Raw genomic sequence first — 12559 nt, forward strand, 5'->3', positions numbered from 1 at the left:
TTCCTACCCTCACCTATGGTCATGAGCTATGGGTAGTGACTGAAAGAACGAGATCGCGAATACAAGCGGCTGAAATGAGTTTCCTCTGCAGGGTGTCTGGGCTTTCCCTTAAAGATGGGGTGAGAAGCTCGGTCATCCAGGAGGGGCTCAGAGTAGAGCCGCTGCTCATCCGCATCGAGAGGAGTCAGATGAGGTGGCTCGGGCATCTGATCAGGATGCCTCGTAGATGCCTCCCTGGTGAGGTGTTCCGGGCACATCTAACCGGGGAAGACCTAGGACATGCTGGAGGGACTATGTCTCCCAGGTGGCCTGGGAACGCCTCGGGATTCCCCCGGAGGAGCTGGAAGAAGTGGCTGGGGAAAGGAAAGTCTGGGCATCTCTGTTCAAGCTGCTGCCCCTGCGACCCGATCTCGGATAAGCGGAAGAGGATGGATGGATGGAAGGACGGACTTTCAGCACATTCTTCTGCTCTGTGTGATAATGTTTTAGAGAATGTGTATTGTGACAAAGCATAGATGTGCCTTATTGTTATTGATTCTAAGCTAACAATGGAAACCTTCCGTTGTGTGTTTCTGCCTGCTTAATCTCATTACTTATAATGAAGTATGCAGCATGGAACAGTCATCGTGTAGAGTTTCACTTTTTATATCTTAGCCCTCATTTATAGTCTTTTATTTTCAAACATTTACATTTACCAGTATGAAATTATTTGTATAGTTACTGGGACAGCAATGACTAGCAGACAAAGGCTGAATTATGTGCTTCTGATGTCAGTCATGCCATTTTGCGTATGACTGCTGGTGTGATGGTAGACATCCATTAAACATATTTTTGGAAGGTATAAGACAATGTGTTTTAGGTCCATCCATCCATCCATCTGTCCATCCATCCATTATCCAACCCGCTATATCCTAACTACAGGGTCACATATCAGTAATTTGTAGAGAATCTCTTGCTTCTCCTCTTGAGCTGCAGAAATGATGGTTTATCTTGGGCTAACACACCGTTGGCTCAACTTGTCCATCTAGGAGATGTCTCTGGGTATGTACTGGGGTGTCAGACCAGTTATACTTGCCTGGAATAACACAGACATCCAATGTTGAGTGGAGAAACCTGAGGAAAGGAGGATGCAGCTGAATGCAGCTAATGTAGCTAATTTGTCAGTGGTGTAACTAAATCAGTTATAATGGCAGGGTTTAGCAGATATTGACAAATGCTAATTAATCTTCTGGGGTCTGTGGTAAAAGACACAATCTGTTTTCTGCTGAGCAAACTGAACATTCCTTCAGTTTAAAGAGACAATGCACAAACGGAGGAGGTTTAGCTACAATAACAGTTCAGAAAAAGCTCATTTAGGGTAGATGCCTACCAGCTTCACTGGCTTTTACTGGGTCACCTAAACACTTTAAACACTCCAGTATAGCTTTGGCAGTATGCTAGGGATCATTAACCAGCTGAATATTTTTTCAAGCTTCATTTTTTGCAGATTGAAACCTTCTTACAATTTTTTTAGTACTGATCTCTAACCATTCTTCCTTTAACACAAAGAAGATTTTCTCATCTATTAGTGGGTAGCACCGATATACTGTATTTCTGCCTCCACCATACTTAATCGCACAAATAGCTTTTATTTGTGAATTGGTGGCATGCTTTACATCTCAATCTCAAAAACTCAATTTTGGCTTTACATGACCACAAGAATTTTTTCCCCAAAGCCTAGTCTTTTCGCTCTTGTGCTTTCATGGCTTCACAGATGGGTTTTTCAGATGTCAGTGACTGTTATTTTTTTTTTATTTATTAATTTTATTATAATCAATACATAGTAATCAAGTTTTTACAAAAAAAAAAGAATTATGCTAAGAACAGATCGATCCCCACCCTTGAGAGAGAGAGCAAGCCAAATGGTGTAAAATTTAAGGCTTGTAAAAAATACCTAAATCAACAAATTCTCTGTGCTTTATAAACTCATTTCAAAATATTACTGATTAGATCCTGCCATGTTTTGAAAAAAGTCTGCACAGATCCTCTAACTGAGTATTTGATTTTTCCAATTTCAAATAATATAACACATCAGTTTCCCACTGACTTAAAGAGGAGAGTTTGGGTTCTTCCAGTTTATCAGAATAAGTCTGCGTGCCAACAGTGTAGTGAATGCAATCACAATTTGTTTGTCTTTCTCCACTTTAAGACCCTCTGGAAGAACCCCAAACACAGCTGTTAATGGGTTAGGAGGGATTGTGAGTCCAAGACTGTCTGAGAGGTAATTAAAATTTTTGTCCAGAATAATGTTAATTTGGTGCAGGCCCAGAACATGTGACCTAGTGAGGCTGGGGCTTGGTTGCAACGTTCGCAGGTTGGATCATGCCCTGGAAACATTTTGGAGAGTTTTAGTCGAGACAGATGTGCTCGATATATAATTTTGAGTTGTATAATTGTATGCTTTGCGCATATGGAGCTTGAGTGAATTCTCTGCATTGCTACTTTCCACTCCTTTTCTGATATATTAATTGAGAGGTCATTTTCCCAGTGTCCTCTTGGATCTTTGAAAGGAAGGGATTGTAAAAGGATTTTATATATTGTAGAGATGGAGTCTAACTCCTTGAAATTGAGCAATATTTTTCCAGCGTGGATGAGGGTGCAAGATGAGGAAAATCTGGAAGGTTCTGTTTAACAAAGTTCCTGATTTGAAGATAGTGAAAGAAATTTGTAGCTGGAATGTTAAATTTGGAATGTAATTGTTCATAGGATGCAAAGACGTTGTCTATATAAAGATCTCCAAATTTTTTCCAGATATTAAAAACTGCATATGTTTGTGAGGGTTGAAAGAGGTGGTTCTTTTGCAGGGGTGCCACAGAAAGAAGCTTCTCCGTCTTAAAATGCTTTCTACATTGGTTCCAGATTCTAAGTGAGTGGAGCACAATTGGGTTATTAGTGTATTGCCGATAGCGTGTGTTTATTGGAGCACAGAGCAGGAATACAAAGAAGTACTGCAGGATTTTACTTCTATTGCGGTCCATGCCTGTGTATGTTCTTCTATTTGTGTCCAGGTTCTTATCGCTGTATATTTGCCCCAGTAATAAAACTGGAAGTTAGGTAGAGCCATGCCACCTTCTGCCTTTTGTCTTTGTAGGGTCGCTCTTTTGATGCGTGGATGTTTAGAATTCCAAATAAATGAGGTTATTGTTGAATCTAATTGCTTAAAGAACGATTTATTAATGTATATTGGTATGTTTTGAAATAAAAAAAGGAGCTTAGGAAGAATATTCATCTTAACAGTGTTAATTCTTCCAGCTAGTGTGAGATGAAGGGTTGACCATCTATGCAAGTCTTGTTTAATTTTTTCCATGCAGACGACGAAATTTTGTTGATATAGAGCTTTATGTTTACTTGTGATGTTTACCCCGAGGTATTTAAACTGTTCTGCAATGATAAAAGGAAGGGTGTCTAATCTAATATTATATGCTTGAATTCACGGAAAGAGTACACTTTTATTCAGATTAATTCTGAGACCAGAGAGCTTTTGAAATTCTGTGAGTGCTGCTAAGACTGCAGGCACAGAATTTTCTGGGTCCGATATATACAGTACCATGTCATCTGCATATAATGAGATTTTCTGTTCCAGTCCTTCTCTGCTAATCCCCTTTATCTGATCAGTATTTCGACAATGTATTGCCAGTGGTTCAATGGCAATTGCAAACAGCAGTGGTGACAAAGGGCATCCTTGTCTTGTGCCACGTTCTAGTTTAAAGTAGTCTGAGCAAATGTTATTGATGCAAACTGAAGCTTCTGGGTTAGTATACAGTAATTTAATCCATGCACAAATGTTCGGGCCAAACCCAAACTTCTCCAAAATAGTAAAAGGTATTTCCATTCAATCATGTCGAAAGCTTTTTCTGCATCCAATGATAATAATATTTCTGGGGTGTTTGATTTAGTTGGTGAGTATATTACATTAAACAGGCGTCGAAGATTTGAAGATAAGTGTCGGCCCCTAATAAATCCAGTTTGGTCTTGTGATATTACCGAGGGGAGCACTTTCTCCATCCTTCTAGCTATGATTTTAGAGAGTATTTTAACGTCGTTATTCAGAAGTGAAATTGGTCTATATGATGCACATTGTAATAAGTCCTTATTTTGTTTTGGAAAGACAGTGATTAGTGCTTGGCGAAAGGTTTGTGGAAGAGATTGGTTATCTCTGGCTTCTGTAAATGTTGCTAATAGGAGGGGAGCTAGCTGAGCGGAGAATTTCTTGTAAAACTCTGCAGGGTAGCCGTCAGGGCCTGCTGCTTTTCCACCTTGGAGTGACTTTATAGCATCCAGTAATTCTGATAATGACAGAGGTTTATCGAGTTCCTCCACACTAAAAGCGTCAATTTGTGGTATCTGTAATTTATCCAGATAAATTATTGCGGAGCTAACAGTCTCAGTATAAAATATAAACACAATGAAATGCTTCAGTTCACTTTTTCTAACATATGCATGTTTATTATTTTATCGCAGGCTTACTTAGAATGTTCTGGTCTTCGTTGATATGTTTCCTTTGAATTCATTTTGGGCCTAATGATTCCTAAGCAGACTGAAGTTTTTATTCAGAAACTCTTAGAGTGATCTTAATGGTGCACCAGCAGAGGCTGCTGGTAATTTATTTATATTATTGTTAGGGTGATTTCTTTTACACGTGAGAACATAAATAGTGTTCAGGTATAAATGTACAGTGGCAGACTAAACATCTAATGTAGGTGCTAAAATGAATAGCAAAAATGTCCTCCATCCTAGTCCTAGATTTGTAGGTGTCAGTTGGGCCGTTTCTTCCTCAGGAAATTTCAGATTGACTCCTCAGTCTTTGAAGCATTTGATAGATATTTCATCAGGTGCATGCTTGGGGATTTAGGGGGGTGTTAATCAACATTTTCTCAACAATGAATATTAGTTTTAGCAAAATTAAAGCAGCAAAGGAAAAACTAAAACGTGCATATTATAGAGATATGTGAAAGAATGCACCTACATCCAAATAGCCTACTACAAATTCTACGGAATATTGGGGATTGTTTAAATATTACAAGGTGGTGGTTTTGTAGTAAAGTTATTTTGGAAAATGTTTCCTATGTCAAAATGAAGATGCTTATTACAGTGTTGGTCCATATTGTGGGGGTGATTGGGGAGGGTGGAGAGGGTGCCCTGTTTTGAGAACCTTATTGTTTTTGCATTTTATCATTTTCCAATTATTTTGCATTGTTTCTTTATTTTTATCCTTATAAACACACTCTCCCAACCTCTCTACCTCTTATAATGATGAAATCATTCTATCACCATTTTTGTTGAAATTTGTGCTACCGTTCTGCAGTGTTTTCTGATGATAGGAGTAATTTTGTGTTCCCATTACTATCGCAACCAACTGACACAATGTCATTACATGCCAGCTATTTAAAATGGCAGCGCTATATTTAATTTATCCTACTTTGGGGATAGAAACAGCAAATCTTCTCTGCACAAACTTGTGTTTATTTTGGGTAGGAATCTATCTTTGGTTAGTCTGTGTTCTGCCACAGGTTGAATTGGTCAGCTATCAGAGAAGAATAAGATGAAAATGAATCTAAACGCTAGACTAGCAAAAATCCAACTAAATCCAAAATCCAAAATCGGGGTCAAAGGATTCTATAGCCAGAAAGGCAATACACTAAAGATCAAGAAGCAAAAGCACCGAAAAGTATTTTTTTTTACAGTATAATCACAAACTCGGAGAAATGATAGCAAGTAATGGTGGTTAAAACAGAGTAAAGTTACGTCACATGACACGACTTTCGAGAAATGCAGCCTGGCAATAAAGAACAACATGATAAAAATGGAGCTGCTAAATGCTATTGCCTATGATGGGATCACAAAATAGCTTAGCAAAATAACAATGAAAGAAATAAGTCTTTAAGCAATATAGGAAAACATAACATAAGTGAAATTATTAAGAAACTAGGAAAATATAGTTATATATTATACTATAATATATCATATATATATATATTGTCAGGGATGCCAGGGGCAACGACCCGTGAGGGACCAGAAGAGGGTCAAAGCCCACCCTGGATCACATGGGGGCCGCCTTCCTGGTTGCTCTGGGGGCCATGGGTACAGGGCATGGAAGCTCCACCCTGTAGGGGCCCATGGTCACTGCCAGGAGGCGCCCCAATGCCTCGGGGACCTGGTGTGGCAGAAGTGCTGGGGGGAAGATTTAGGACGGCACCCGGAGAGCTGCCGGGAGGACAGCTGGCACTTCCGCCCTGCTGGGGCGTGGCCAAGGGAGGAATGCCGGGAACACCTGGGGCTCATCCGGCAACTGGATAAAAGGGGTCATCTCCATTCATTCAGTGCTGGAGTCGGGAGGAGGCAGGACGAAGCACAGAGGAGGTGTGGAGGCGGCCCGTAGAAGGCATTTGTGGCCAGGACTGAGTGTGTTGGGGATGTTTTGTGCACTGAACTGGGTCTGTGTGACCAATTTAATATTTGTAAATATTGTAACTAAACGTGTGGTGGTTGAGAAACAACATGTCCGCCTGTCTGTGTCCGGGTTGGCTCCACAATATATATATATGTGTAGTTACTAGGGGGTTCGCCCACTTTTCGCTTCACTCGCCAACCTCCCCGGCCTGCGCTATGCACCATCCACTTCGCGTCTCTGAAACACAAACAAAACACAATTTTTTTTTTTACCTCCTCTTTGCTCAATCAGCTACTGGCTTGCTGCTGCTGCCGTGCCACGTGATCTGTATCTCGCACTGCGCTTCAAACATTCAAAAGCCTGTACAGCAGCTGTCCTACTGCTTGTGTTTTATTTCCAGCCCAGGGCATGGTTAAATCTTTTGGCTCAAAGTCTTGTCTCGGGAGACATGAGTTCTTCATATTTTTTAGTTTATAATTTAAAAATGGAATAAGAATCTGAAAAACCAACAATATCACATTAAAGTTCGTATATATATGTAAACATATATATGTAGGTTTTAAAATAAGCCTGATTTAAAGCGTGACAAAAAACGTGACATAAAATCTTTGCACAAAATCGTTGCACTTTTAGGCTTAGGATTTTATATATATATAGCTGCAGTTCTCAACCTGTGGGGCGAAGTAACAAAAAAGGGGGCGCAAAGATTTGAAAAAAAGAAAACAAGAATCAAAAATATGAAAAATACATCTATTGAAACCAAAACTAATTAACTTAAACTACATTCTGATACTAGAAAAATAAATATAGAGTTAGATAAATGTTGATAAAAGTTAAGTAGGTATAATAAAACTTGTAGCGGTGTATCAGCAGCGAAAAATATAGGAATACATTTTATTAGGGGTTCAAAAAAATGTTAGGGGGGCGCGATAAAAAGTGTTATGAAAACTCGGGTCGCAAATACTTACTTAGAAACGCTGATATATAGAGTAGATATATAGTTTCCTATTGTTTAGGAAAAAATGTAGCAAAATCATAACAGTCTGGGTGCTTAATTCTTTTCTGTCTTTCTCCAAATTTGTTACTTTGCTGGACTTGTTAGTTTTTCAGGTATTTGACCCATGATAGTTCTTGATTTCAAGTTTGCCTTTCCCCTGGAATGCCTCTTTTCTATTTCCTGATCTTTACTTGTCATAATAAACTTGGTGTTCACTTCTTTTAGTCTTTTTCTAGCACCTTGCTCATTCCATATTGCCCATGACTACATCAGAGGTCTTTTTCACCATTCAAATGCACTCCATAACTGTTAAAGCCTACTACTAAGTTTGGGTGCAGATACAGGACCCCTTCTGCAAAGACAAAGGGCAAATTTTGTTTTGTATTTATAAATGTATTTCTGTGCAAATGGTTTGTAAAAGGAAAATACATTTATTTTAACTGCATTTGTATGTGCTCCTCAGGTATCCAAGGGGATGAAAACCTGAAGACAATGATGGAGGGAACTGTAATGAGAAAAGTAAAGTCCCGGACATGGAAGAAACAGCGTCATTTCAAGCTTCAGGAAGATTGCATGACCATTTGGTACAAATCAAAGAAGACTGGCCATTCACACTCCACTTGTGAGTAGTTGTAGTGGTGCTCAGAAATAAAAAGAGCTCTGTGCTCATGCCTTTCATATACAGTATATCAAAGCAACTTATGATCTAAGAATGGTATCCTGATGTGAATAAAATGACACTATTTGAGGCATCGCTGCATTTCTACTCATTAAAGGAGGCAATATTGCATTGCCTAAATATAAGCTTCCTTTCAAGTAAATGGGAGCAAATGAGTACAGTAGAAAGTAGAAGCTGAAATAAATGGTTTTGTTAAAACTTTATTATTACACAACATTGATTTTTATCTTTTTTTCAACTTATCATAAACAATTGCATTAGGTTTTATATTTTATATTTTATTTTAACTAAGCTACATCCCTCTATTTGTTATGCATATGTGCTTTACTTTACTGATACAGGGTTAGCCCTATCCCAGTTATCTCAGGAAACAGACCTGGTTGCTTGACAAGCCATTGTAGGACATGCTTACTGTGAAGCAGTTAGGAGTAATCGATTAACCCAATGCTTACATCTTTGGAATGTACAAAAAAGCATATACACGGATACAGAAAAAACAAATCTGCACACTTCATGCAGACACTGACCAAGCTTGCGACTTAATTCCAAGCTCCTAGAGCTGTGAGGAAACAGTACTACCCACTTAATCACACTACTTTTTAATTCTACATTAAAAAAAATGTACCAATGCAATAATTTATAATTAATTTGAAAGTTAATGAGTCAAGTCATTTGCCAATTTTTATTTTAATGAAATGGAGGCTTTGTTTCTTTGTAGGCTTGAAAAAGTACTTTAAACAATGTGTAGAGTAATTTTAGTTAATCTGCAAGTCATTCACTGATAAATAAATAGGTGAATGCTAAACAGACCACCAAATTTACAACATCAACAAGTCCATGGAAATTAGTAGACAATGACAAGAAGTAAGTTACCAATATGCAGCATATTCTGAAGGCTGAACACTTGTTGGGTAGACATGCAAAAAGACAATTTCACTGTACTCTGTATATATGATAGTAACCACTACGATTAAGAAAGAAAGAAGAAGGAATCAGAGGGGAACAACACTAACAGACACCTTCGAGGAAGCAAATGGGCCCAACATGTTTGCTTTTGTGAAATATCCAGCTGATCTAAACCCACTCACAAGTCAGTGGTTTCCTAGACATATGATGCAATCTACATTCAAGACAAATCTCCAGTACAGCAGTGAAAACAAGTGAAAAGGTATATCCAATGGCAAAATAACGATGAGTTAAAAGTTACTACTTAGGTGATACTGCTCACAGTACACCCTATTAGGTTGCTTTTAAACAAACTATAACTAGTTTTAAATGAACTATCAGAGTTGATTCCTACTTTGTACCTGATGTTACCAGAGTAGGATGTGATTCCCCATGCACATACAGTTGAATTAAAAAAGAGGTTAAAAATGCATTGATGGAGAATAAAGAAATAAAATGTCTATATTAAAAAGCACTATATGTTATCCATCCTGCTATATCCTAACTATAGGGTCACGGGGGTCTGCTGGAGCCAATCCCAGCCAACAAACCCCGGGCAGGGCGCCAGCCCACCTCAGGGCACGCACACACACACACCAAGCACAATTTCGGATCGCCAATGCACCTAACTTGCATGTCTTTGGACTGTGGGAGAAAACCAGAGTACCCGGAGGAAACCCACACAGACACGGGAAGAACATGCAAACTCCACAGAGGGAGGAACTGGGAAGTGAACCCGGCTCCCCTAACTGCGAGGCAGCAGCACTACCCACTGCGCCACCCCTCACTATATGTTATATTACTTTTAAATACTTTTGACAAAGTGCTGAGTAAGGACTTTACAATTTATGTTTCTGTCAGACTTTTGATCTTGGGGCAGCTAGGGGCTTTTACTTGATTTTTGCTTATGCCTTTAATTTTGAACACTTAGTGCCATAATGTTTACATACAGTATGTTTTACTGTTACTCCAGCAAGTTTGTTTGATTCCTCTTACAAAACGCTTAAAGCATATGAATACTCATGCATTGTTAATTTGTAGTTTTATTATTTAGTATTTTATAGAACAGAAGAAGTGTAATGATGCATAATGGAGCGCGGCTCTCTCTCAGCAGATTGATTACTGGCTGAATGGCTATACGCATCTCTCAAATTTTGAGTTACTTTCCTTGAACAATCCAGAGACGCACAACAAAGCTGACTGTCGGCTCTAAATTAGTTTGGTTTAGACTAGTATTTGCCGGTCTTGGTGGGGACAATACATAATTTACTTCGGTAACTATCCATTTTAATAACCACTTTTCTTCTGCTTATAACCACTTATCTGTGAGGGTTATTCCAGCAAAAAACAAAGCAGAATAGAGCTTAACCATTATTGCCATCCTAGTAGCATGATGTATTTGATTATAAAATACCAGTAACGGTGTGCTGCATGATAACGTGCAGTGAATACACTTGACCGGAGCACTCATAGCTTTCATCCTCTTTCTCTGTACGTTTAGCATTCGTTTGCTCAGAGGTTGATGCGCTTGCTGCTTCCTGAGCAGCTCTTCTTTTCCCCACCCTAGTGGCCCGCTGCCTCTTTTCCTCCGTCTGTATCTTTTCACAATAAAACTGATTAAGTCAGTGTTTGTGTTAATTTCCTTAATTTTCACTTAAACAGGCACTTAAGTCTTCAATCTGCCTCAAGAATGATTTAAGATATAAAGAGGTAGAGGAAATGATGGCAAAGGTGGTGGGGATGAGAATGGCGCCTGTATGCATGCACCGCACGGCTGCCCTGCTGGCCGCTGTCGAGAGTTGATTCTACAATAAAATAATAAGAATAACCTTGGAGGTCAATCATGACCCTGAAAGCGGATGGTAGATGTCAGGTAGTATATGTGTACCAAATTTCAGGTCAATAGATCAAACAGTTGATTTAAAATCCTGGACTGACAAACAGACAGCCGCGGTAGCGTATTATATAAGAAGATATCATCCATTCAATCTGTATGCCATTCAGTAATTATTAAAATGTGAAAAGGGTGAAAGTAAAATGTAATCTGATTGATTCACTTAATTTTTTTTTTTCATAATTTATTTTAACAAGGCTGTATTTTATGGTTTCTAAAAATTGATTAAACAGATTTAGCTTTTTACACAATTGAAAAGTAACTGTTGTTTAGCAAACAGTTTTTATGTTGTTTCAGTGAAGAACTGTCTAATAATAGTCTATGGATACAGACCAAAAACATAATTTATTTTAAATGGAAAAACTGAGGTCAACATTTAATAATATTTGTTTCTTGAGAGCCCCATAATGATATTTGTCATTGATTTGCTAAAAGATACCATTAGCATTTAATTTAATTTAAATAGTAAACTTGCAAAATTACATAAGGAAGACAGAAATGTAATGATGGTGCTGCAGCTTGGTGATGTATTGCATGTTGATTTCAATGTGCAAATAAACATTTCACAGTACTTCGTACAAGAGAAAGTAATGACCCTATAAACCTATATACACATTGGGGTACAAATCATATTAATTAAAGAAAGAAACTTATCCTCTACTAGGACAAGTATGATAAAACCTTTTTGAGACAATAATCAGACAGGAGAAAAGCTTGTCCATCTGTGTCATTTATTTCTCTTGTAGCACCTGTGGTGAAAGAGGTCTGGGGCTTGTTGGCATCCTCTAAGAAAATAAATAACTGATATGCTCGTGTTGGGGAGTGGAGCAGGTGCAGAAATCTGTAGAAAAGACGGCTCCTCTATGAGTTAGTACGAGGCAGTCAACTGAATGCGCACTGCCTTGTTGGCGCGTGCAGCCAGTCTGATTGTCTCATTATCATCCCAGGGCGGCAATCTGGCGATCGCATGTTCAGCTTCCCTGAGTGTATAAAAGGGGAGTGCAAGACAGAAACAGGGGAGAAAAAAAAACAAGAAAGAAGAAAGAACAGAAAGTTGCCCTGAGACCAGCATCAGGTGGAGTGGCAGGACGAACGAGCCAGCTAGCGTGGAAAAGCAGTGTGGTTGTTGGTTCCATGTAAGAGCAAAGGATCGGCGCTCTAAGGACAGCTCACCTAACTGAATATTTGTAGAGGAGTGCGAGCATGGTGGAGTTCTCCCCAGGGATCCAAGGCATGCCAGGGGAGTTTGAAAGAAGACAAGAGGACAACCAACTTGCTCAAGGGTTGAAGTGGTCCATGACTGTGCTAGTATCTCCGCCAGCTAATGAGCAATGGGTGAGCTAGAGAGTTAAAGTGGGAGTTACGCTGGGCTCATCAGATGGAACAAGGACCCGATGACTCTGATGGTTTTATTCTTGTTTTAAGTTCTGGATTTTAATCACACGAATGTTCACTGTTTTTTGTGGATTATTTATTTATTGGAGATTCTGCACGGCACTTCTGGACACTTTGTTTTTGATTGTTTTACACTTTTATGCACCTACCCCTTGCTCAGTAAAAATGTCCTCATCTGCTGGCTCATGGCAGGTTCAAGAAACTCCCAGGATACAACCG

The 12559-nt window shown here is 39.0% G+C and overlaps 1 protein-coding gene across 2 annotated transcripts in view; it reads left to right on the plus strand.

Moving 5' to 3' along the window:
- plcd4b (phospholipase C, delta 4b) overlaps positions 1-12559 on the plus strand; it is a 156857-nt gene that overhangs the window by 31291 nt on the left and 113007 nt on the right. For both annotated transcript variants that reach the window (XM_039756491.1, XM_039756492.1), the window contains one exon: positions 7891-8049. In XM_039756491.1, coding sequence (XP_039612425.1) covers positions 7891-8049 — 159 coding nt within the window. The remainder of the gene's footprint in view (positions 1-7890; positions 8050-12559) is intronic.

The sequence above is a fragment of the Polypterus senegalus genome, chromosome 6 (genome assembly GCF_016835505.1).
Source record: "Polypterus senegalus isolate Bchr_013 chromosome 6, ASM1683550v1, whole genome shotgun sequence".
Lineage (NCBI taxonomy): Eukaryota > Metazoa > Chordata > Cladistia > Polypteriformes > Polypteridae > Polypterus > Polypterus senegalus.